Raw genomic sequence first — 23,975 nt, 5'->3', positions numbered from 1 at the left:
CTCCCCCCTCTTGTCCCAGGAGCATTCCAAATTAGCCCAGCAGTGGCATCCCATGCCGGCGCCGCTGTGCTGGGAAGTGAGTTTGCTCCAGTACATTGGACTTAACCGGTGTCCAAGTCACGGACTGGATTGTGGGGGAATGTGTCGACCCAGGCAGGCTTGAGTAGAGAGGTGTGTGGTGGATTTCAGGGCTGCTGCCGTGCATGCTAATGACCGCATTAAGCAATCCCTTGATTAGCATAACATGTTAGCTTGTCATCTCTCCGTTTCCTCAAGGACCCTCTCTTTCTGTAATTCCTCCTTTTTTAAAGTGTTTTAATCGTCTGAACCACAATTCGGTAATTACCGAAAAAAGACTATAATCCTTCTTAGCCAGCCCGACGCGTCACAGATCAGCCCCGCGTTGTTGTGGTGCTAGGTTTGCTTTGGGACGTTCTCTGGCTTTTGGAGGCGTTCGCCGGTCGACGATCCGGTTCTCGCCCGATCCGTTTAAATGAGCCGACTAGTCCTTAGGCTGGATCTCCTCAAGCGTTTGCTTTGGTTTTGTCTGTTTCACCAATTTGGGTGGAAGCACTATTCATGAACCCATTCCCCGCCCCGCTCCAGCGAATCAGGCCACGGTTCGCTCATGTCCTCTCCCCCCTTAAGAACCCAGAAGTGATGCGCGTCAACGCCGCCCGGCCCACGCTACCTTGGAGAGGGAGAGGAGTGAGTAGCAGCACTGAGTGGCCCTTACTGGGCTCCAGTGTACGCCCTTGGAATCAATGCTTCCTGGAGAGTTTCCTCCTACGCCACCGTGCCTCCTGAAACAGGAGAGGGGCCTGTGGGTTCAGGTCTACCGGGACATGGATCCCCCCCCCCCACACACCACCCTACCTCTACCATGGAGACGGCTGACTTTGATTGGTGACGAAGAGTAAAGAAAATGGTCGACGTCACCTGGCGGCTCGGCGCGTCCATTTCTTGGCCGCGCTCCGTCCTTCCAGACCGCGATTGTCCGGCTCATTGACTTTGCGGAGATGGGACATTTCTCTGCACCTGTCGAATATATCTGGAAACGCAAAGAAAGAAAATAACAAAAGAGAATCCTGGCCCGGGCTGGAGCTTTTTAATGGACATCTGTGTCGACTTTTTAAAATGTCCCTGCCGATATCGGCGCTGGGTAAGTGTCTATAATTTAACTAGCTATCGCTAGTCTTATAACTGAAGAAACTGCGGGCCCGGAGATATTCTGAACCAGGGCTGTGTTTTATGCATTCGTTTATCTTTTATTATAGTTCTTGGAGTGATTCAGCTTCACCGTTTTGGCAGCTCATGCTCAAACTCGGACGTCGACAGCACAGGGTGTCTTCGTCTCGGCTTCGTTTGCCTTGACACTGGGGCGGCAGCTCCCAGCCACCAGGGCAAGCAGGCCAGGCGCTTTGTTCACGAGTCGCTGTAGCGTTGGACCGCCGTAAAAAGAGTCCAAAGGGTTTTCTCCGGCCACTTGGTTTCCAAGGTTACGTAAGACGACAGCGTTTCTTTTCCGTCTCTCTCCCCACGCCCCTCTTCCTTCTGCTTGTGTATGACCGTGAGTGAGACGGACAGCAAAGACGGATGCATCGACGGACAGGGAGATACACACAGACTGCAAGAGGGGGGGCACAGCGCACAGAAAGACGGAGTCTGACAGTGAGACGGACAGAAAGGGACACATAAAAGAAAAAGGCAAGAGAGACTAGTGAGATACAGATGGGAAAGGGATGGTGAGGGAGAGACGCGGACACAGTGAAGGGATAGAGAGAGGGAGAGAGATGGACACAGTGAAGGGAGAGAGGGAGACACGAAAAACTGAAGTGAGAGAGGGGGGAGAGAGACGTGGAAACAGTGAAGGGGAGAAAGCGAGAGACACGGATACACAGCGAAGGGATGGAGAGAGGGTGGAAGAGACGCAGTGAGAGAATGAACCATAGGGTGTTGTGACTCATTTGATTTCTCTGCTCTTATTCAGCTGTCATCCTCGTAGACAGGCTCGCTATAGGGGATAATTGTAATGGAAAAAGACCCCGGAGAACTGGGAGCTGAGCTGGCTACATAGCTATCCTCCACTCCCCCCCCCCCCCCCCCCCCCCGGCATGCCTCTCTTCGCATCGGCCTCGCAGCCCGACCACCATTTAATTTAACTCACGCACCATCCCACTTTTCTTTCTGCGGCCTGACCCCTCTGCTTTGATCAGCTCGCATACAAACCCTGACAGTTGAGGAATTGCAACGCAAACCCCCCCCCACTCCCCCACACACCCCCCCCCCCCCCCCCCCCCCCCCCCCCAGTCGCAGCCCCGCCATGTGATCCCAGCTCAACCCCCGCTCCTCAAAGATCTGCATCGCGCCGTGTTTCCGCTCCACAGTGTTGGTAATGGATCTTTCTTTATTCAGAAGTAAGGATGAATCACGAGGGGAAGAGGGAATAGGGCGGTTTGGTCGTCCCCTCTTAACGTTGACATAAATCCCTGAGTTCACCACCACCGCCGCCTCCCCCTGTGACTCATCTGGGAACATCACAGACGCAAACAAACACAGCTTTTATTTATTTGATTAATTTGTGGCAAACTCTCCGCCCACCTTCCTAATCGCTACGCTGCCTGGCTCCTCGGTTTCTTTTTGGGCGTTTGTCGGATGGAGGGGTAAGCGTGTGTGATATCTGAAACAGTTCCGGGGGGATGAGGGGGTTTGGCTCGCTACATCCTGCGCGTGAGTCACCCCCCTTGTGCCCCCCCCCCCCCAAATGTGCCTCCTTCCGCTGAAATGAGTCTTCCCGTACCGTTACACAACGTTATTCCCCACACATGGGTATGTACCGTGGATACATATTCTTCTTAATTTAGGTTTGCCAGGTTTTCACATTTCTCAAGAGTTTTACCCAAGAGTTTTTTTTTCTTAGTTTCTTCCAACCAAGCAGAAATACTTGGAGCTCTGTTTCTAACGTCCTTACAAGACAAGATGGCAGAGGAGCCCTTGAGCAAACCACCGGAACAAAAGAGCAGTTGTAATTGGTTGCGACGGACGCTGAGCTGCGTCGCGGCGGTCGTCGCGGCGCGCTGACGGCTCGCTGGCCCGCTGGCCCGCGTTGTGAGTGTTGTTTTGGGCCGCTGCCGTTCGGGCCACCCCTGCTCGGTCGCATTAGCCGCGATGCAGCGCCGAGGCATCGCGACCCAAAACAAACAGCCACTGGCCCGCTCTGTACGCACAACTCGAGTCGTGTGTGTTTCTGGGTTGTTAGCGTAGCGAACACAACCCCGCAGCACGACTGTCATGTCCCCCGTTTCCTGGCGGACGTCGCCTGCCGTAGTAATTCCGTTGACAAATGTACTATTCCCGTATTATCGGTTTCATCCTGTTTCAAACATTATTTCTGGTTGTTTCTTTGTGCTCTTTTCAATGTGTATTAAGTAAAGGGAAGAAAGTGTATGTTAAGATGAATCACAATGTACCGTTTTTAGTTTTCCGTCCGCGGTAGGTGCATTCAAATGGCTCACCTCACCCCCACACCGTCTGTTATTTCTATCTCCTTCATCCACCAGCCCTTTGGCGGTGTTGGGCGTAGTGGGGCTAGAGGCCCTCTGATCCCCCCCCCCCTCTGCGATTTGTCTCCTCACCCCCCGCTGTTCTCCCCGTCTCCAACAGGTGGTGGTGTCGACCAACATCGCCGAGACCTCCCTGACCATCGACGGCGTGGTGTTTGTAATTGATCCCGGCTTTGCCAAGCAAAAGGTTAGCCCCCCCTTCGCCTGACCCCACTCACACACACCCCCGACCCCGGCGCCTCCACACCGTCTTATCTCCCCCCGATCATCTGCTTCTGTGGCCTGGGAACCCCAAGATAAACACGGCGACGCGGGGGACGGAGGAAGAGATGGAGGGGCCGCTCATTTATTTATTCCACTGACATTTCTGCAGCCAAGGAGTGCGTGTGCGTGCGTGTGTGTGTGTGTGTGTTGGGCAGTGTTTATTTTCTATAACCCGCACAAATGTCTGACACGGTTTACATTTCTTGCGGATTTCATTCACGTTAACCAGTCAACAGCTGGCAATTACCGGCCACGGCTAAACACACACGCACAACAAATTCTAATTCCATCTCATCTACTACTGTGTGACAGCCCGGTTTGCTGCCGTACAGCAGGCTGCGCGGCTAATGTCCATTTGATTCCGGTTTCACGTGTCTTGCGTTCTGCTCCTCCCTCCTCCGCCACCTGCCCAGGTGTACAACCCCCGTATCCGGGTGGAGTCTCTCCTGGTGACGGCCATCAGCAAGGCCTCGGCCCAGCAGCGGGCAGGCCGCGCCGGTAGGACCCGGCCGGGGAAGTGCTTCCGTCTCTACACGGAGAAGGCCTACAAGACGGAGATGCAGGTCGGTGGCAGGTTTATTTTTTATTTGTATTGTTCTCAAGTTCGTCTTCTTGACCAAAACAGCAGAATTCGTTTCTTTTGGGTTCCCTACCTCCACACCTGGGAGTCAACCATGTCCCTTGAGGACATGGTTGACTCTGGTTTCTGAGATATTTCCAAGTCTCTGTTTACGTTTTTGTCGTAGTTATTCGAGCCAGAGCGGTATATCGGTGTGCCGATGTCAGCCTATCACAGATATATCTCCAATCCCGTATCCGTTGGGCTCTAGTAGTAATAGTTTCTCGCCACATTGTGACTAATGAACAAGGTTGTGGCCATCTTGGTTCTAAGCGATGCCTGGGTAAACGGAGACCCTTTTCGTTCTTTTTCTAATGGCTCTTCGGTTACTCCGACTGATTCAGTTCTGCTCTCCCTCTCCGTAACCCAAAGGACAACACATACCCCGAGATCCTGCGGTCGAACCTGGGCTCGGTGGTGCTGCAGTTGAAGAAGCTTGGCATCGACGACCTGGTGCACTTCGACTTCATGGATCCACCAGGTCGGTTTGGGTTTTACCCGTTTTATATTTTCCACCTCCGCCACGTGAGAGACGTCGCTCGAGTCCCCGACTTCTGCGTTTCCACATGAAAAAGGAAAAGGGTTGAATCTTTGTCTTGTCGGCGGCAGAAAAAAACAAAACACACACACTTCCCTATCCATTAACGTCGTCTGTTGTATCAAATGAATGCCGTGTACTGGGGAAAGCGCCTGTGAAATCGCACAATCCCTTTGGTTAAGCTGTACTCTGATGTGTAATATCAAATCTGGGTCGGCTGTGTCACTTGGGAGCTCAGCGGGGGGGGGGGGGGGAGAAAAAAACAACACAAGCAGAGATAAAACAATCTTGGCACATATCAAATAGCGCGGACCGAATCTTTGGGAATTAGGCAGGGCTCCTCGGGAAGGAGATATGTGCCTCGTCTGTGTGTTGCTCTGCAGTTTTTATGAGGCTACATCACCAGAGCGGGGTCCGTTTCCCCTCGTCGCAGCAGCGGCGGTTAGACAGCGGAGGGTACAATGGCACGGCTTGGCTTTTACATCTCCTACTTGGCTCGGTACACAGCTTAGAAAAAACACTTCCCTGAAGGCTCCCGCTACCACACTGGGCTCCCAAGATGGACCCCATCCCCTACTATCCCCTACTGCCCCCCCCCCCCCGGCCTTTCTTTCTTTCTTAACCCTAACCTCCACCCCCCCCCCCCCCCCCACACACACACACTCTCTCGCGCTGTAATATAGTTTTCATCTCACCGCCCGAGATTAAACCCATCTCTCCCCATCCTCCGTGGCGAACGCCATTTTGAGAATGAAATTGGTTACATCAATAGGTCCGCTATCACCTCTGCTAGTGCCTTCCCTTTATATTCCTCCAGTGAGACGTGACTGACCCCCACCCCGCCTACCCCAGCCTCCCACCTGCCCCACCTTTCACAAAATAACACACCCCGGCACGGCTCAACTCACCCACCGCTCTCGTCTGGCGAGTCTAGCCGGGACGGGGGGGGGAGGGCAGAGCTTACCCCCTTCTCTTATTTATCCACTTGGAGCGATCTCTCCAGCGACCCCCGGCCCCCCCCTCCCAGGCAGCGAGCACAGCAGCCTAGGGTTCAGGCTTCAAAGCCGATTTACGGGTGTGTGTGATGCTGACCCCCCCCCCCCCCCCCACGCTCGCCCCCACCCCACTACCTTCCTCCCACTTTAAGACCCTGGTCTCGATGAGTGGTGAAAGGGGGTTCATTGAGAGGAACGGGGGTTAAGAAGGGGGACAGACAACGGTGGCCTTGTGGAGCCCCAGGCAGGCATGCGCGATCGTTTTGTTTCCATGACTCATGGGTTCAGAGGTCGTCGAGGCTCAGACACACTAACCCCGGTTGGTTAATTCGTCCCTATTGTAGCTTTATTTCATTTAAAACCATCAACGATCCTATAGTAAATCTCTGATTATTATGAATAGATGTTTCATTTACATTTCGGGCATTAAGCCGGCGCTTTTATTCAAAGCGACTCACATGGTTCATACACACATTCGGCCTAGTCAACCGTGCATGCGACAGCCGACTCGTCACGAGCAGTTACGGGTAGTTGTCTCGCTCAGGGATAACCAGACACTCGGCTAGGTGGAGCAGGGGATCGAACTAGCAACCCACCGGTTACACGTCAACCCCGGGCTACGTCAAGGCCCTTTTACGGAAAAATGCCCGCTTATGTGATATCCAAGCGTCGGCACAGATTTAGTGGTGACACGTGGCTGCACTGTTTGTCTTGTTATTGTCATTAAAGGCCCAAAATAAATCTAGCAATTTACAAGAGGGCTAGGCAGGGGTGTGGGGGTGGGGGGCGTTCATTTGTTGTGTGACATTCTCGCCGAAGTGCTCTTCAAAGCCAAACGCGACGCAATGGGCATTTTAGCCTTTTCCTCCCATCGATTGCGTCCGCTGGTTTAATACATCGGGTTCTGGCGCGTCGCGGTGGTGGTCAATAGCTGGCCTCTGATGAGGGCCATGGCGTATAGATTGGGTTTCCACCACGTTACCAGTACTTGTAAATCAGACGGACCCATTCGCGACGGTAAGCAACGCGGCTCTGTGTGTGTGGGAAGGAGGGGGGGGGGGGGGAGAGAAGTTAGCCTGATGCCTCCGATCGATAAGAAAAGACCTACCTGCTGATATGAAATGGGGGAATTACTCGAGAAATCAAATCGCAGGGAGCAAGCAGAGTGGCCGAGCTCCCGGTTGCATTTGAGTTAACGTGCGACCGGACGAAAGACGTGTGCGCTCGCTCGCTGAAGGTCAATAACTGCACCTCCAGAGATGAGAGAGAAATCGTATAACCGGGGGGGGGGGGGGCCCTTTGTGCGGAGGAATTTAGTACAAGGTCCCCCCCGCCGCCCCCCCGTAGTGATTGCATTAGCTACCCTGGATCGCCTTACCCACCCTCATCCAACTCTCCCTCCTTCATCCAACTCTCCCTCCTTCATCCAACTCTCCCCCCTTCATCCAGCCCTCCCCCCTTCATCCAGCCGTCCCCCTTATCCAGCCCTCCCCCATCCAGTCCTCTCCCTCATCCATCCCCCCCATCAAGCCCTCCCCTCTCATCCAGTCCCCCCCCTTCATCCAACCCTCCCCCCTCATCCAACCCTCCCCCCTCATCCAACCCTCCCCCCTCATCCAACCCTCCCCCCTCATCCATCCCTCCCCCCTCACCCACTCCACGTAGCTTGGACCGCCCTACTCCCTTCCAAAATCCATTTGCACGTATTTATTATCTCCGTCCCTTGCACCGTGTTGATGTCCACCAATCCACTCTGACTGATGACCTCCTCCTCCCCCCCCCAGCCCCGGAGACTCTGATGCGGGCGCTGGAGCTTCTCAACTACCTGGCGGCGCTGAACGACGACGGGGACCTGACGGAGCTGGGCTCCATGATGGCCGAGTTCCCCCTGGACCCCCAGCTGGCCAAGATGGTGATCGCCAGCTGCGAGTTCAACTGCTCCAACGAGATCCTCTCCATCACCGCCATGCTGTCAGGTAACGCCCCAGGGCTGGCTCCCTCCGCCTCCTCGCCCCCCCCCCCCCCCCCCCCCACCCCCGCCGGGCCCTGTGGCCCGCGTAGAGGCCCCCTTCTGGCTGTCCGGGACCTCCACTCACCCCCACGGAGTCCAGGCCAGAGCGGGGGTGATTAGGCAGAGACCCCCCTGTCCTCTGTGGTAATCTCAGACTAACAGTATGCCAACAACGTCAAGCCTGGTATATTTGAATGGGCCAGTGTTTTGTTTTATTTTAGTTGTAGCAATTTAATTTGAATTAAGGGTCTGACATATTGACTGTTGTTTTGGGGGTTTTCGTTTAGTATAAAAGTTTTTCTTATTTTTTTTTAAACAAATAATTTTGTATTTTTGCCGCGGTCAGACGATGCTCTTACCTAGCATTGCTGCTATGGACCTGACTGGTGACGTCGCATATGTACCGCGGCCCACTTTGACCACTCTGCCTGATGAAGCACAGCGTGCCTCCATGTGATGAATCTCATTGGTGTTCCTCTGTCGACGTATTCTCCATCCGTGGTTGTTAACGAGCGGCGTGTGTTGTGTGTAGACCACAACCGCTGGCTGGGTTTGGGACCGCCGCCAGAGAGAGGAGAGGAGAGGGGGGGCTGGGTTGTGGGGGCTACCGCCTCAACCTGACGGCGTTCCCGGCTGTAGTACAGCTCTTTAGCTAACCAGCGGGCTAACGGTGGACCTCACATACATGGACGTACATGGAAAGGGCTTTAGGCTTTCAACGGCCGACATATTGGAGAGGTCAAGATTCTTTCAATTTAATTTTGTTTGTGTAGCCCTTAATCCCAGGTTCAGTCTCAAAGGGCTTAACAGGCCGTTTACTTATGACCCCCCCCCCAACCCTAGCCCCCCATAGGGCAAGATGAAACAGCCTTAATAAGCAAGGAAGAAACCCTTGAAAAGAAAAAGGAAGAGTGAGTTGTTTTTTATATTTGTATTATGTATATTTTATCAAAGCTGGAAAACCGCAGCTTCCCTGTTGACTTTGCTGGCCAGTCTTGGCCTCTCCAAAATGTCGGATCGAAGCATGTCTCACGGCCTTCATCACGTGCTAATCAGTATCAGCTCGGTAGCCTTGCTGTTGGTTCATCCGGCGTCTATAGGCTGGTGTGAGGCATGGCTGGGGACCGGGGTGTGTGGACTGATGTGTAGGGAGACAGGGCTGATGCATTGGGAGGGGTGGACAGATGTATAGTGTGTTGTAGTTTCTCAGCGTTTGACGTTTGGCTCGATAGCTCACGGTTGTTGCCTTCGCTCGCCGCTGGCTTTGTCTTCATCAGTCTGACTGGATCCTAACCACACTCTATATCTCAGCGTTCTCTCCGGCCTGCCATGGTGATGAGGTCTGTGTGTGTGGGTGTGTGTGTTTGGGTTCCTTCCCGGTCTGTGTATGTACGCAGAGCCCTGGCCCCTTATCAAGTCAAGTTCTTTCATTGTCGAATGCACAACAAAACGGGCAAAGCAGTCATAGCTGGAAATGATATTTTTTGTGTCCAAAACTCTCCTGAACAATGCTATAATATGAAATAAAATAAAATTGAATAACACAGGCGATGAGCGATATAGGATGACAGACGTTGTTTGAATTCACTTTTGGCAGGTTTCTTTAAAATTTCCTCGAAGCCGTAAGTGGAAGACTCTTATTTCTCTTCCTGGGATCCTTGGAGGGTATTTTGTCCTGTGCTTTTGGACATCTTCGTGCTGCAGCACGAACTGCATAGGTTTACTTCTTGGCTTGTCAGAGCAAGTATCCTTCTCCCTGCATTTATATTTATTCATAGCTGCAGATGGTGATCAGAAGTGGCTTAATGGTGGAATTAAGAGTGTTGATAGTTCTGCAAACGCCCCTTTGCATTGTCTACAAGCTAGCTTTCCTTTCCCAGACGGCAAACACGCATCTCGGATTTGAAGGCATCTCCTAGAGACACAGCCACGGGATAAGTGATACATTCTTTGTCTGCGGTTGTTATAAGACGGAGTGCGTGCTACACTCGTCCACAGCCACGGCCACCTTACGCCTCATGCCCCCTGCATCCGTCCGTTGACTGATCCCCATAGACTTTGAATGGGGACGGACGCGCAATGCATTGTGGATCCGTGCGCTGAAGGCTCTGTCAAAAAGTTGAAAAAATGGTCAACTTTTTCGGCAGCAACGGATCCGTCATCCAATCAGATCGCGTATGCAAATGTAAGCACTGTGACACTACTCGGGCTCTGACGACCCTGGAAACCTCCCGCATCCGTCAGCCACGCCTTCTGAGTCCTTTGACTGACGGTGCAGTGGGCACGAGGCGTTAGCCTTCCTCGCGAGAGAAAGATGCCGTCCACTCACTCTGGACATGGTCCGTCCGTCCGTCCATCGCCCCCTCACTCCCTCCCTCACTCTCCCACCTCTCTCTCTCTTTCGGCTGGCGCCCCGGGCGCCGTGTGCAGGGGGGGGGGGGTGGGGGGTGGGGGGGGTCAGGGCCCTGCGAGCTGCCTCTGAGCCTCTCTGCTAGTCCCAGAGAGGCGTTATGTTGCTCCGTGCGGGAACTGCTTAACTCACGCCCGCGGGCGGCCGTGTTGGGGCCCACACCAACCCTGTTTAGTCCCACAGTGCTTCATGCGCCCCACCGAGGCCCGCAAGGCGGCGGATGAGTCCAAGATGCGCTTCGCACACATCGACGGGGACCACCTGACTCTGCTCAACGTCTACCACGCCTTCAAGCAGAGTAGGTCCAACACTCGCTCAGTCACTGAGACACTCACTCACTCTCACACCCTGAGGCACTCACACACTGAGACACTGAGACATTCACTGCCAGAGACACTCACTCGCTCAGACACTCACTGACTCACTCACTTACACACTGACTCACTCAGACACTCACTGACTCACTTACACACTGACTCACTCACTTAGACACTGACTCACTTACACACTGACCCACTCACTGACTCACTCACTTACACACTGACCTACTCAGACACTCAATGACTCACTTACACACTGACTCACTCACTTAGACACTGACTCACTTACACACTGACTCACTCAGACACTCACTCACTCTGAGGTAACCAGAAGTACATTTTCATCAGAAGCGTCCGCTGCTCTTTCATCCATACCTTGGCCCTGCCCTCCTCATTGCCTGCCATTAACCGTCCCTCCCCTCTCTCCCCCCCCCAGACCACGAGGCGACCCAGTGGTGCTACGACAACTTTGTGAACTACCGCTCGCTGATGTCGGCGGACAACGTGCGGCAGCAGCTGTCCCGCATCATGGACCGCTTCAGCCTGCCGCGCCGCAGCACCGAGTTCACCAGCCGCGACTACTACATCAACATCCGCCGTGCCCTGGTCACCGGCTTCTTCATGCAGGTCAGTGGAGTGGGGGGGTGAGGGGGCGGGGCCTGGTCACCGGCACAAGGCAGAGCCAAGTGGCTGTCCCGGTTTCTCGCGTGATTTTTTTAATACTTTTTTTTGGGGGGGCCGGTTTTTGGAAAGGAGTAAGTTGTAGGTACGCCTCATCGCTGGTTGATTGATTGGAATATGCGTCCATTTTGTTGCTATCTTGTTTATGATCTTCCTGTTTTGTGTGGATCTTCTGGATGTCACGGTTTTGATGTTTTTTGGGGCTTTGGGGAAGAGGAAGGCCTCACCATGGCAACAAATCCTAGTGGTTCTTTGGACGAATCCCAGATCAGAAGACGGATGCCATAGTGTCTTTAGGCCATAGTGATGGGGTTTTCGCTTACCAACCCTCTCCCTGTCACCGCGTTGATTAATGGATCTAAATCATTTGCAGCGTACCGTGAAGCAACGTAAATAACCACAGCGGATTAAAGTGTGTGCAAATATGGGCATTTTGATTTAAACACACAGCACCGAATTAGGTTAATTTACTCACCGCACAGGGAAACAAATGGCATTTTCGCCGAGGCTCCGTTGCCGCGGTTACCAGAGAAAAGAGGGGGGGTGGGGGGGGCGCATGACAAGTTGAGTTACGACATTAATATTTAAATATTTGTCAACATTAACCTTTATCGGGGAGACAAATTTGCGGCCCCGTGTTCAAGTTTGCGGGGCGTTGGGAGTTTGTGTCTTTGTTTGAAAAGGTCTTTATTGAGACTGATTGGCCGGGCTAATCACAGCAGCCTCACCGGTCGCTGCAAAGCACAGCCCCTCGCTCTCTCGCTCTCTAGCTCTCGCTCTCTCTCTCTCCGGCAGCTCTGAAACCAGCCCGGTCGGCTTGGCCTTAAATGCACTGACGTGTATATTCTGTTCTCTGCTTGTTTGTTTAGCGTCGGATTGTTTGGCTTAGCTGTAATTAAAAATCTGTGCGTGTAAAGTGAGAGAGTGCAAGATGTGAGGGAATGGCTGTTGCCTGTGTCGTCTGAGCGTGGAGGGTCTCCCCTGAGCAGCGCAGACAAACGATGGAACAGACGCTCAGCGAGGACCCAGGCTCCAGGACCGGGCTCAGGATCGTGGTTTAAATGCAGCTTTGTTGTTGAGCACGGACGAGATCCACTGAGCTCTACCCTACCTCCAGCCTAGCCTCCTCCCTCAGACCCTAGCCTCCTCCCTCAGACCCTAGCCTCCTCCCTCAGACCATAGCCTCCTCCCTCAGACCCTAGCCTCCTCCCTCAGACCCTAGCCTCCTCCCTCAGACCCTAGCCTCCTCCCTCAGACCCTAGCCTCCTCCCTGGTCCTCTTCGGACCGCTGAGCTCTTCTTCCCAACATTTCGTTCTGGACGTTCCGGTTCCCCAAAGCAGCCTTCTTCTCCGCTGTCAGCTCAGTGCTGCTGTTCAGGTGTCCTGATCCTTGACTCTCCGCCCCCTCTCTCCCCCCTCCCTGCTCAGATCGCCCACCTGGAGCGCACGGGCCACTACCTGACGGTGAAGGACAACCAGGTGGTGCAGCTGCACCCCTCCACCGTGCTGGACCACAAGCCTGAGTGGGTGCTCTACAACGAGTTTGTGCTGACCACCAAGAACTACATCCGCACCTGCACCGACATCAAGCCAGAGTGGTGCGTCTCACACACCCACAACGCAAGCGCACACATTCACTCTCACTCACTCACTCAGACACTCACTCACTCTCACTGTCTCACTCAGACTCTCAATCAAACTCTCACTCACTCACTCAGACTCTCAATCAACCAATCAAACTCTCACTCACTCAGACTCTCAATCAAACACTCAGACTCTCACTCAGACTCTCAATCAAACTCTCACTCACTCACTCACTCACTCAGACTCTCAATCAAACTCTCACTCACTCAGACTCTCAATCAGACTCTCACTCACTCACTCAGACTCTCAATCAAACTCTCACTCACTCAGACTCTCAATCAAACTCTCAGACTCTCACTCACTCAGACTCTCAATCAAACTCTCACTCACTCAGACTCTCAGTCAAACTCTCAGACTCTCACTCACTCACTCACTCAGACTCTCAATCAACCAATCAAACTCTCACTCACTCACTCACTCTCGCTCACTCGTTCACTCACTCACTCAGACTCTCCCACCCTCCCCCACTCCTCCCTTCACTGACTCCCTCTCTGACTCCCTGTGTCTCCCCCAGGCTGGTGAAGGTGGCCCCCCAGTACTACGAGATGGGGAACTTCCCCCAGTGTGAGGCCAAGAGGCAGCTGGAGCGCATCGTGGCCAAACTCTCCACCAAAGAGTACACCCAGTACTGAGCGACCCTGCCACCAGTACCACCACCACCAGTACCACCACCACCAGTACCACCACCACAACAGAGTCGTTCCCGCAACAGCTGTACAAAACCAACACCAGAAGTCTTCTTCTGAGCACTGTTTTATTTTATTAGCGTTTATTCCTTTGTTTTCCGTCTCCTCTCCGTGCGGTGTGACATGTGGTGTCACGACGGTCGATTCGTGTTTTTTATTATTTCAAGGTTTTTCTCTCTCCTCCCCCATCCCCGTTGGTTTTCTTCCCAGCTACCCTGCAGTTTCAACACGAGTGCATTTTTTTAATAAACCCCGGAGAAAAAAATGTGTTCTAGTGGTTGCAAATGACGGGCCTGTCGCAGCGTTTCTGTCACAGCATTGCCAAGGATCAACATTCCTCAAGAGAAATGCTAATGTGTTCAACGATCCCCGGTTAAACATCGGCGGCGGCGGCGGCGACGGCCTCCAGCCGCGCTGCTCTGCTTAAAGAACTGCTCAACGCTATTAATCTGAGCTCCCGGTTCCTTTGGACGGAAGTGTATTTTGATTGTAGGTATAAGGAATATTTTCTTGTGTCAAGGAGACTTTCGGAAGAGTGCACTGATGGTTCAAGTTTCATGTCAACTGTTCAAATTAATAAAACTGTCTTTGTAGAAAAAACTATGTATGTGTTCGTCTCTTTTTTTTAATGTTTTTACGGGGTTGATGTTATGCCACCAGGTGTGTGTATGATTCGCCATTTTTTTAATTTGGCTTTTCCTGAGTTTTAGTGATGTCACAAGTAGGCATGTCCATCTAGATCTATGTTGGATAGATCAGTGGACTGCAGCAAATATTGCTCATCTATCCAGTATGATCTAGGGTGACACGCCCACTTGCCCACTAAAACACAGGAATAGGCAGATTTATAAACTGCTTGTAACTTGTTCCACTCACACCTGGTGGCATAATATCACGCCTTTTAAAAAATCTCGATTATCCCTCACCACATTTACTAACACAAACCAAATAATTGCTTTCATAGCATCTTTCGGGAATACCAACCTGAGATTTTAACAAGATCAGCTTATATTACACGCTGCAGATGGTTGCTCAGTTAAACGTTAGCATTTGCTTTTAGAGTAAAATGATTTTAACAACTTGCCACAACGTGTTGCAGCAAATACGACAAAACTCCAACCCAAAGTCTGGAGAGAGTGTGGGTCAGCATCCCCCATGAGGGGAGTCTAGATCGGCCGAGCGAGAGATCTTAACAGGGAGGGGGATTGGAACGGGTGGCATCAGAAGATGTACCGCCACCCACTGAAGCTCAGACCCAGCCCCCCCCCCCCCCCCCTGTAGATAGAGTCCAAAGAGCGATCGGCGCCCCATGTCACAGCACCCTGCTGGAGGCTTCAAAAACTCTAAGAAGTATTTCCGTCGACTGTCCCTAGGTCCGGCATGTTTCTGCCGGAGAAAACGTTTCATTTGGAGCTGCTTCTAGAAACGTGGGCCCAGCCCATGACACCGGTTGTAACGCTTCAAACTATTGAGTGAGGAACAGCTAATTACTCGCTAATAGTTTGATGCATTACAACCGGTGGCAGGTCTCCGTTTTGGTGAGAAAGGCTTTTAAGAATACAGGATTTTCAACACAGAATAGGGAACCTGAAAGAGGGACATTTTACAGAGCCACAAAGCCAGCCAAGGGTTATTTTATAATGTCTGTTTGGACTGCAGTCCAACGTGTGTGTCTTCCATCGTCCACACGGTTGGGAGACTGGTTTTGTAAAATTGTCTGGCCCTCTGGTTCAGAACGCACACAGAACCACGGAACGGTTGTCCAGGGAGGGATTCTGCGGCGGCGAGAAGCCGATGGAAAACCCATTAGTTTGAGTTGATGTGGAAATTATGTGGAATTGATTTTGAGGTAGAAACATTTCCCCCCCCCCCCATGCTCAATACATCCCATTGATTCAAAGCTGCCATAATTACAAAAGGAAATCATTGCTTCTCCAAGTCATGCGTTCTTAATGTCCGAGAAAGAGGCGCCACTGTTTGGGGAGAATTTTCTTTTCGGGCCCCGCAAATGTCAGATTATTTTACGTTGACATGTTTTAGAGGAGACTAAAAACGTTACTGAGGCGTGCATGGGTGGAATTGATCACATAGAAGTGGAGAGCGTTCCGTCGCATCGATTATCGACCGCTTATATTCAATCAAAATGTAAATGACACACAATACCACAGGGCAGTTTGGGGTCAGGGGGTTAGGGCCCTGCGGTTGGTCTGGGCTCATTATTCTCAGCGGCCGAACCCCAGACTGATTTTTCTTTCGCTAGTTAGATTCTCATCCCTGCTGATGTCAGCGATGGTTTCATGGTTATGGTTGGCCTTATCTAACAGACCCCCACCCCACCTCCCTCCCATACGCTGACAACCCAAAAGTAAAACCTGCCCCGCTTTCGCTTTGTTTAGGTCACAAAAAGAGCGGAAATCAACACCTCCGGGAGCAACCTCTTGACGATGATCATGATGAAGAATGAAGCGGGCTGGGGATTCTTCATCTTCATCATCGGCAATCCTCGTCTCAGGCTGTGATGGGGGGGAGGGCTTACTGTGGAAACACCACACACACACACACACACACACACACACACACACACACACACACACACACACACACACACACACACACACACACACACACCCCCCGAATCCTTAATGCCACAGACAGGTGTGTTATCTACACCACGAAAGGACAAACACACCCAAGCCAGTGAGAAGATGGCGAGTGGAATGTGACAAATCCATCTGTCCCGCTTTGAATTTGTATGCTAATTTAAAGTAATAGCTCCTCTGGTGACAGGGCAGGGGAACAATTCAATCATAGCATCTCTGACAGTTACCTGTGGAAGAGGAGTGTGCGCGGGTGCCACCAGGTTAGCCCTGATAGATTGGCTATATTGTGTGTAGGAGGGGGGAGTGGGGGCGGAAGTGGGGGTGCTTTGCTTCCTGTGTGAATAAAAAAACCCCGTCTACCTAGTTGAAGTAAGTGGCAGAGGATTCGCCACGTGCGGAAATGTGCAGGCTCTCTTAAAGTGCGTCGACGGACAGATGGACAACACACGCCCCCTCGCTGGTGTAACACTGATGTGATTGGTCGCCGCTATTTAACTCCCGCCTCCGCCTCTTCAGTCCTCCTCTACAGATGTGTGTGAGGGACAGAAGTGTCCCCTCGAAGAAAAAAAAGATGCACACTGGTGCATGTATTTGTCTGACAGGGTTGTGTTTCTGGAGTGGTGCGGGAGATGTGGGGTTATCCTTTAAGGTGTCATGATGAAGAGGACATAGCAAGCCACCCACATCAGAGACCGCATACTGGGTGGATTCTGGTGTTCTGCCAATCTCTGCTACTACTCAGATCTTGCCCCCTAGTCGTTCTGCGCATGCGCATGACAATATTGACCCGTGGTGTAGTAGTGGTATAAAATACACAAACTGTACCCCTGAATTCTTCTTACAGTGTACATGGAGTGAGTAGTAGTGTAAAATAACGTTCTGTGGCCGGAGCGTCATCTGATGGAGGATACAGATCTACAGATCGAAACTAAACACATAAGGGAGCATTTTTTGATAGGGTTAAAAATGCTATCTTATGTGTTTGGTAGCGTATGTATGGTACAGTATGTGTATCACGGATCCATAGTGTGGTCATGCGCAGAACCACTAGGTAGTATGATTTGAGAGGTAGCCTAGATTGGCAGAACACCGGACAACACAGAGAGGGGCGGAACCACTGCGGCGTGCGTTCTGCGTGCCCCCGGCTAGACACTCTCTGATGTATTCGGTGGCGGCTCGTCTCTCTCTGCCAGACCAACGTATGGGGGGCCTCATAATCTTTAAATTAATCTACAGAGGGGGACAGATTATGGCTGATGGTGACCGAGAGATACGGGCCAGAGAACAAACGGCGTTGTTCCGTGGGCTGGCCTCGTGCTCTCCGACGGCTGTGACACCACAGGGCCCTCTGTGCCTTTTGGGGCCCTAGCTTGAATACGCCAGGTTTTTATTTTGTGCCATTTATTAGAAAGACGTTTTATCAATGCGATTCGATAAAATAATGATGTTAAGTACATGGAGGCTTGTAATTATGGAAGTACATGAAGTCTGGGTACAACCAAGGTTGGAGCCGTAGATAAGGTGTCTATGGCTGCTTTGTGGCTTCTTGACTGTGGCTGGCGTTTGAGTGACTATACGCTACTTCTACGACTGATAAACTTCTTCATTCATTTTTTGTGTCTCGTCTTCCAACACATTTGGGGAGCTATTTCCAGTTTCACTCAAGTGGAATTGTCTTGAATTGTTTTATATATTTTTTTATAATTGTTTTATTTATAGATTTTTTTCCATCTGTTGTATGGTTACCGAATTATATCTTGGATGACTTCAAGAAGAACCAAGACCCCCCAAGACTCTTATGAATGTCTAACTCCTCATTGGCTGATCAGCTGCCTGTCTGTCTGAGGCGGGAACACCTGTCAACCGGAAGGGGCCGTGTCCACCAGGAGGGGCGTGTCCACAGAGCCCTGCTGAGGGCTTTCCTTGCGTTCCATCACCCATACCACCATCATACAAATTTGCATGCTAGAAACAGATTTAGGGTGTGTTCGAAACCACCTACTTGCTTCTTACTCTTACTAACTATGACGTCAAAATTGAGTAAGCAGAACGTAGTAAGCGAGTTTTAGGTAAGCGAGTAGTATCCGAATGTTTTCTACTTCCGGAAAGATTTTGTGTAAGCATCGCTAGCTTACTAGACGTACTCAACTGCCCCAGAATGCACTGCGTCTATTCAAAAGAACAATGGAAGCAATGGCGCTAAACGGGGAGCCGCAGCAGCAGACTTTATTATGTCCATGCAGCAGAGCCCACAGCCATACCGATGTAATTGTTTAATAATTGTTTTTAACATATCACCGCAAATCCTTAGGTTGAAGATGTACTGTGACGTTAAATGTGACGTTTATATATTTATTTATAATATTTATTAACGGCGCCCGGCCGGTAGGTTATTGACACGTCATTTGATTCACGTCATCTGAGGGGGTTAAGTAAGAACGGTCTTCCGAACGTCGATTACTCAAAATGGATTACTCAATCATTATTTAAGGATTCGAGTAGTAAGCCAAGTATTTAGTAGGTAGTAATTAATTAGTAAGTCATTTCGAACACACCCTTAGTTTGTCCAAAAAAATACTTAGGGAAATGCAGTATGCCAAAAATACCAGGATGTTGTACTTACTACATACGGTCGCAATTCGCAGTATGCAAGCAATTTAGGCTCTTCTTACCCACAATCCTCTGCAGCATAAGATACATGGGCAGCACTACAGGTGGGCTGATAAGTGACATCACTTGCATGTTTTGTATGCTTGCAAGATGGGTGCAGCAGTGCCTACTGTAGAGTAGCTGCAGCACCGTAGGCGCACAAGAAAAAGGATGCGATTTGGAGTTAAAAAAACAACAGCCTTGTGTTTTCAACCAGAGCCGCACACTTAATGAGTTCAGTGAATCACATCCTGTCGGATCCCAGCGCTCACCGCAGACCTGTTGACGCTGCAGAGCCACGACCACCCTGACGTTTATAAAGTTGATCAAACTCTCTACAGTGGATTAGAAATTAAAGACACACATGAACCGGGACCGAGTCCAGAAGAGGGACCCCGTCCACCGGACCGGACCCCCCCCTGGCTCCGATCCGAGCCGTCCACGTGACAGCAAACCAGGCAGCAGCACGCACACACAGCACAGCTCGGTTCGACGTCGCCGGTACCGGAGCCGGAGCCAGCGCACACACAAACCCACCCACGGCAGCAGCACGGCGGCCATGGACGGCTACGCGCGAGCGGAGGACGAGTCCTTCCCCCCACGGCTCGTGAGCCTCACCTGGGAGGACCCCCTGGAGCAGGTAGGGACGGGGGCGTCGACTCATCGCGATACTAACGGGTTCGGGCGGTCAGGGATCCGGACCCGGGGTTTAGTCTGCATCAGGCTTGCGGGGGGTTGAGTCCTTTAACGTGGAATATCGTCCTCGCGCCGCATCGGCATCCGACGGCATCGCGTGTGATCCCGAGGGACGGGTCGACCTCTCATCATCGCTGGCGGACACCACGATGAGCGATGAGCTCACCTGTCCTTATAGGGAGTGTTCCCGGAAGCAGCTGTGTTGACGTTGCACCAAGATGTTGTTTTCAGGTTGTTTGGTCGAGTCCCATGTTGATGTTTTCAGATCCAATCGACTACTCCCCACCCTCCCTGAGTGTTAAATCAGGCTGCCTGACTCCCAGAGTCACACGTGACCGCCCGAGTCAGCCAATTAATCAATTAAAAATGTCCTCCGAACTTCTTCAGTTCTGGTGGTGAAACCAGTAGGCTGTTACGTTATTGGCTATAAAATCCCGGTTTGTTTCTTCTAAGCTGTTTTTGACTGTTCACGCTGAGTGATCTGATGCTAAACTCGTTCAACAGTGTTTTTTCTGTTTTAAATATATCTTATATTCAGGGTATCTTATTGCCATCTGGGGAGCTGGGGATATAATAACAAGGATTATTTGCGTCCAAAATCTGTTCATAATGGCGGACATTTAAACAACGGCTCCCATGTGGTTTCTCCTGTTTTGAGTTACAGGTAATTCCATCCGGTAGAGGATACGGATCATCTAACTCAGAGTTTGATGGTTGAACATTAGGAGGAATATTGTGAGGTTATGCAGACACTAAAAAACTTGAAGGAAACAAAAAGCCTTGTCTCAATTATAATCCACCAGACATTACAAGTTCTGGTTTAAACTAGCGGGTGATATGACAACGTTCGGATAGCATCTGTCACGCAGAATTTAGCTTGTCCGATATGCCAAGATCGAGATAAGTGTGTTTATCTTTGTGTGACGAAAACCAAGGGAAAGACAGAGCAGAGAATTGTGAGATGTGATCGTTTGTAGAGATGGGTTCCGCGGGAGTGTATAGCCCACTGCTTTCACTCAGCTGAGAATTCTGCATCGGAATTATTACATCTTGTTGCAATTGTAGTGGTATGCGTTTTGGTTTGTTTGGGTTATGACTGGTTAAAAGGGTCCTCTACAGGGGTGGGGAATCAAAGGGTACCTCACTCTAAGATATGCGATACAGCGATTCTGTAACAATCTATATGTTGTTAGACAATCCTGTAACGATGAATATGAAATGAAAAGATTAAGTGCTGAATTTTTGTCTTTAATCACGGTCCAAAATTAGTTTTTCAGTTACTCGTCTTTGGTTAGTTAACTTCCGTTCAAGCTTTCTTCATTCATGGGTTGAGCGCCACCTTGAGGCATAGGGATAATTTGTTTAGAGCGCCTATTTTATTAATTCAAAGATTGCTATTTGGGGTGATATTTCCTGTCTTACTCGCCAGCATATCCATTCTTGTATCGCACAAGTGGGGCAACGATGTATCACCATATCGATATTTTGTCCCATCCAAAGTCCTCTACATGTTCTTCAAAGCGCTAAAGTCTCTACAGAGTAGGGCCAACCCAGACACAAAGGGAAGGCTCTGCGTCTGTCTGTGCGTCTGTTCGGCTGTCATAGTCCATTTTTAGTCCGAGACACGAAGCCTCCTGGGGCCGTCCAGTTTAGGTCACTCCTAACCCGTGGAAATATCCAGGCTTCCTTCTGAGGCATAGCGTGCACTAGCCTCCATTCTGAACCCCTCCCGGCAACCCCTCCTTAAAAGGCTTTTTTTGGGGCGTTTGTGACAAAATCATGTACATAAGAGTCTAGTCCCCCCCACCCACTGCCAGCACCACCCGCAACCCCACCTCCTTGGGCCTGTAGTGGAGGCATGAGTGAAGGAGCGAGTGAGCGAGTAAATATATAAAGAACTGAACCCGGAGGGGAGTCAAAAGGGGGGAGGAGGGGTGAGGGAGGTGGGGGTGGGGGGGAGATGTTGACATGGCCTCTTCTTGTGGTCAGATTAGCCACTCAAGCTTGAGGACCGGGGAAAAGCCTCTACATTATTCAGCAGAGAGGGAGAGGGGGAGAGAGAGAGAGGGGGAGGGAGAGAGGAAGAGGGGAGAGGGATTTTTGAAGGCATTTGTGGAGATCACTGAACTGCATGAGGGATGAGGGTTCACTTAATTACTGAATGAACTCTCTCGCGTCTCTTGCCTCTTCCCATCTTTCTCTCTCTCTGTCTCCCCTGCCCCCCCCCCCCCCCCCCCCTCGCTTCTTTCTCTCCCCCATCTGCTGCTCTCTCTCTCCCCCTCCTCTCTCTCTCCCCTGTCTATCGCTCACACTGTCTCCCACCCGTCTCTCCCCCACTGCTCTCTCTCTCCCCCCAGTTCTCTGTCTTTCTCTCCCCTCTCTCTCTCCCCCGGTCTCTCTCGGTCATGCCTCCCCCCCCCTCCACTGTCTCTCGCTCTCCCCTCTTGCTATGCCGGGGGCTGCTGTCCTTGGTACTGAAAGTTTCATCACACATTTCGTGCATGCGTTTGATTCATTCATGGCTTTAAAACCGCTCCCCACTTGAATCCATTCTCTCTCTCTCTCTCTCTCTGTCTCTCTCTCTCTCTCTCTCTCTCTCTCTCTCTCTCTCTCTCTCTCTCTCTCTCTCTCTCTCTCTCTCTCTCTCTCTCTCTCTCTCTCTCTCTCTCTCTCTCTCTCTCTCTCTCTCTCTCTCTCTCTCTCTACCCCCCTACCCCCCGCCTCCCAGCGTCCGTTTATTCAATTTGTTTTGACGAAGAGCATGTCGACGCACTGTGGTTTTCGGCTCAGAAGAACGTCGTTGGGAAACCGCTTCGGGAAGCCTGACATACTTGATGTACTCGTGTGTGTGTTTGTGTGTCAGACGCCCCTCGCTAAAGCGTGATTCATGGCTCGCCTCCTTTTATCTCTCCACAGAGTCGCTCGCTCCTATTGTTTGATGGAGGAGAACCTTTTCATATTGGATGCTACTAAAGGTAGCGGTTTCCATACATACGCGTGTGTTTGTGTCTGTGTCCCTTCATCCTCCGCAGTGTAGGCGGCCTTGCATCAAAGCCCCTGAGGTAAAGGTGTTTATTCCTGGCATTAGCTGGTCGTTAGTCGCCCACACAGCCACGCTTTCATCATCAATCCTCCTCGACCTCTCACCCCCCCCCCCCCCAAACAAGTCAACAAGTCCTCGTCTGCTGGAGCTCTTCCCCGGCTCCGGGTTCTGTAGGGGCCCCAATAGGGGGCCCGGGGCCTGTCAGCGGTTTAATGAGCGCCTTGTCTCCGCGCCGGAACATATTGCCCAGATATGGATGGCTAATTATCTCATCAAGAACTTTGTGAAAGTGCAGCCACTTACTTGCCGCTGACCTGCTGTCCGTCTGGCTGTCTGTCTGTCTGTCTGTCTGTCTGTCTGTCTGTCTGTCTGTCACGACGCACACACCCCTTTCTAATGATCAGGCGACCGGCCGCCGCTGACAGCTGTTAAAGGGGCGCGACGTGTGGAGACACATGTTCAGAGATCTGGAGCATGCAGGGGGGTGGGGGACGGGGGACGGGGGTCTCTCTTCTTAAAGGTGAAGTTCAGGCCTTTGCAGAGGGCAGATGGACCGAGGGAGGATGGGTGGGGGGGTTTCTTGGTGGATGAGGGGGTCTGCACGCGGTCGGGGAGTCTCACTGTACCGCTGATGTTTAAATATGAGGCTCCTGTCGGCAACAAACTCACTAGCAACGTTTTCAAAGGCTAAAGTGGTGTGTGTGTGTGTGTGTGTGTGTGTGTGTGTGTGTGTGTGTGTGTGTGTGTGTGTGTGTGTGTGTGTGTGTGTGTGTGTGTGTGTGTGTGTGTGTGTGTGTGTGTGTGTGTGTGTGTGTGTGTGTGTGCGTGTGTGTGTGCACGCGTGTGTGCGTGCGTGCGTGTGTGTGTGCACGCGTGTGTGCGTGCGTGCGTGAACAGAGTATCACATTAGGGTTCCAGTCAGACCACCAGAGGGGGGGGGGCTCTGTACTGTATTCCACCAGATAATGTGCAGAAGGTGTATTTCATAGCCCTGATTGAAAAACACCCCATTGATCCTGCCATTCGCCCGCGCCTCTTCAAGCCGTTTTATGCCATCCGCCACGTTTCACAGTAGAGCGACACACCTCCTCCAGTCCACGCAGGGCTCTCTGATTACGGGAAGGGGAGGAAAAAGAAACGTGTCAAATCCCATCCAGCTACTTTGCAATATCTCAGATAAAAGGAACGATGCGTGCGTGTGTGTGTGGGTGTGTGTGTGTGTGTGTGTACATGCGTGTGTGTGTGTGTGTGTGAGA

General features: G+C 51.5%; 1 protein-coding gene across 1 annotated transcript in view; it reads left to right on the top strand.

The window, feature by feature from the left end:
* Window positions 1-14,334, top strand: part of dhx15 (DEAH (Asp-Glu-Ala-His) box helicase 15) — a 28,908-nt gene extending 14,574 nt beyond the window's left edge. Inside the window, 8 exon segments of the mRNA XM_030338360.1 lie at window positions 3,664-3,750; window positions 4,241-4,390; window positions 4,819-4,927; window positions 7,764-7,955; window positions 10,576-10,698; window positions 11,157-11,347; window positions 12,830-12,999; window positions 13,560-14,334. Coding sequence (XP_030194220.1) covers window positions 3,664-3,750; window positions 4,241-4,390; window positions 4,819-4,927; window positions 7,764-7,955; window positions 10,576-10,698; window positions 11,157-11,347; window positions 12,830-12,999; window positions 13,560-13,677 — 1,140 coding nt within the window. The 3' untranslated portion in view covers window positions 13,678-14,334.
* Window positions 14,335-23,975: the final 9,641 nt, after the last annotated feature.

Source organism: Gadus morhua, chromosome 17 (assembly GCF_902167405.1).
Source record: "Gadus morhua chromosome 17, gadMor3.0, whole genome shotgun sequence".
NCBI classification, from domain to species: Eukaryota; Metazoa; Chordata; class Actinopteri; order Gadiformes; family Gadidae; genus Gadus; species Gadus morhua.
Note: the sequence above shows the minus strand (reverse complement) of the source record. Positions and strands in the feature narration are given on the sequence as shown.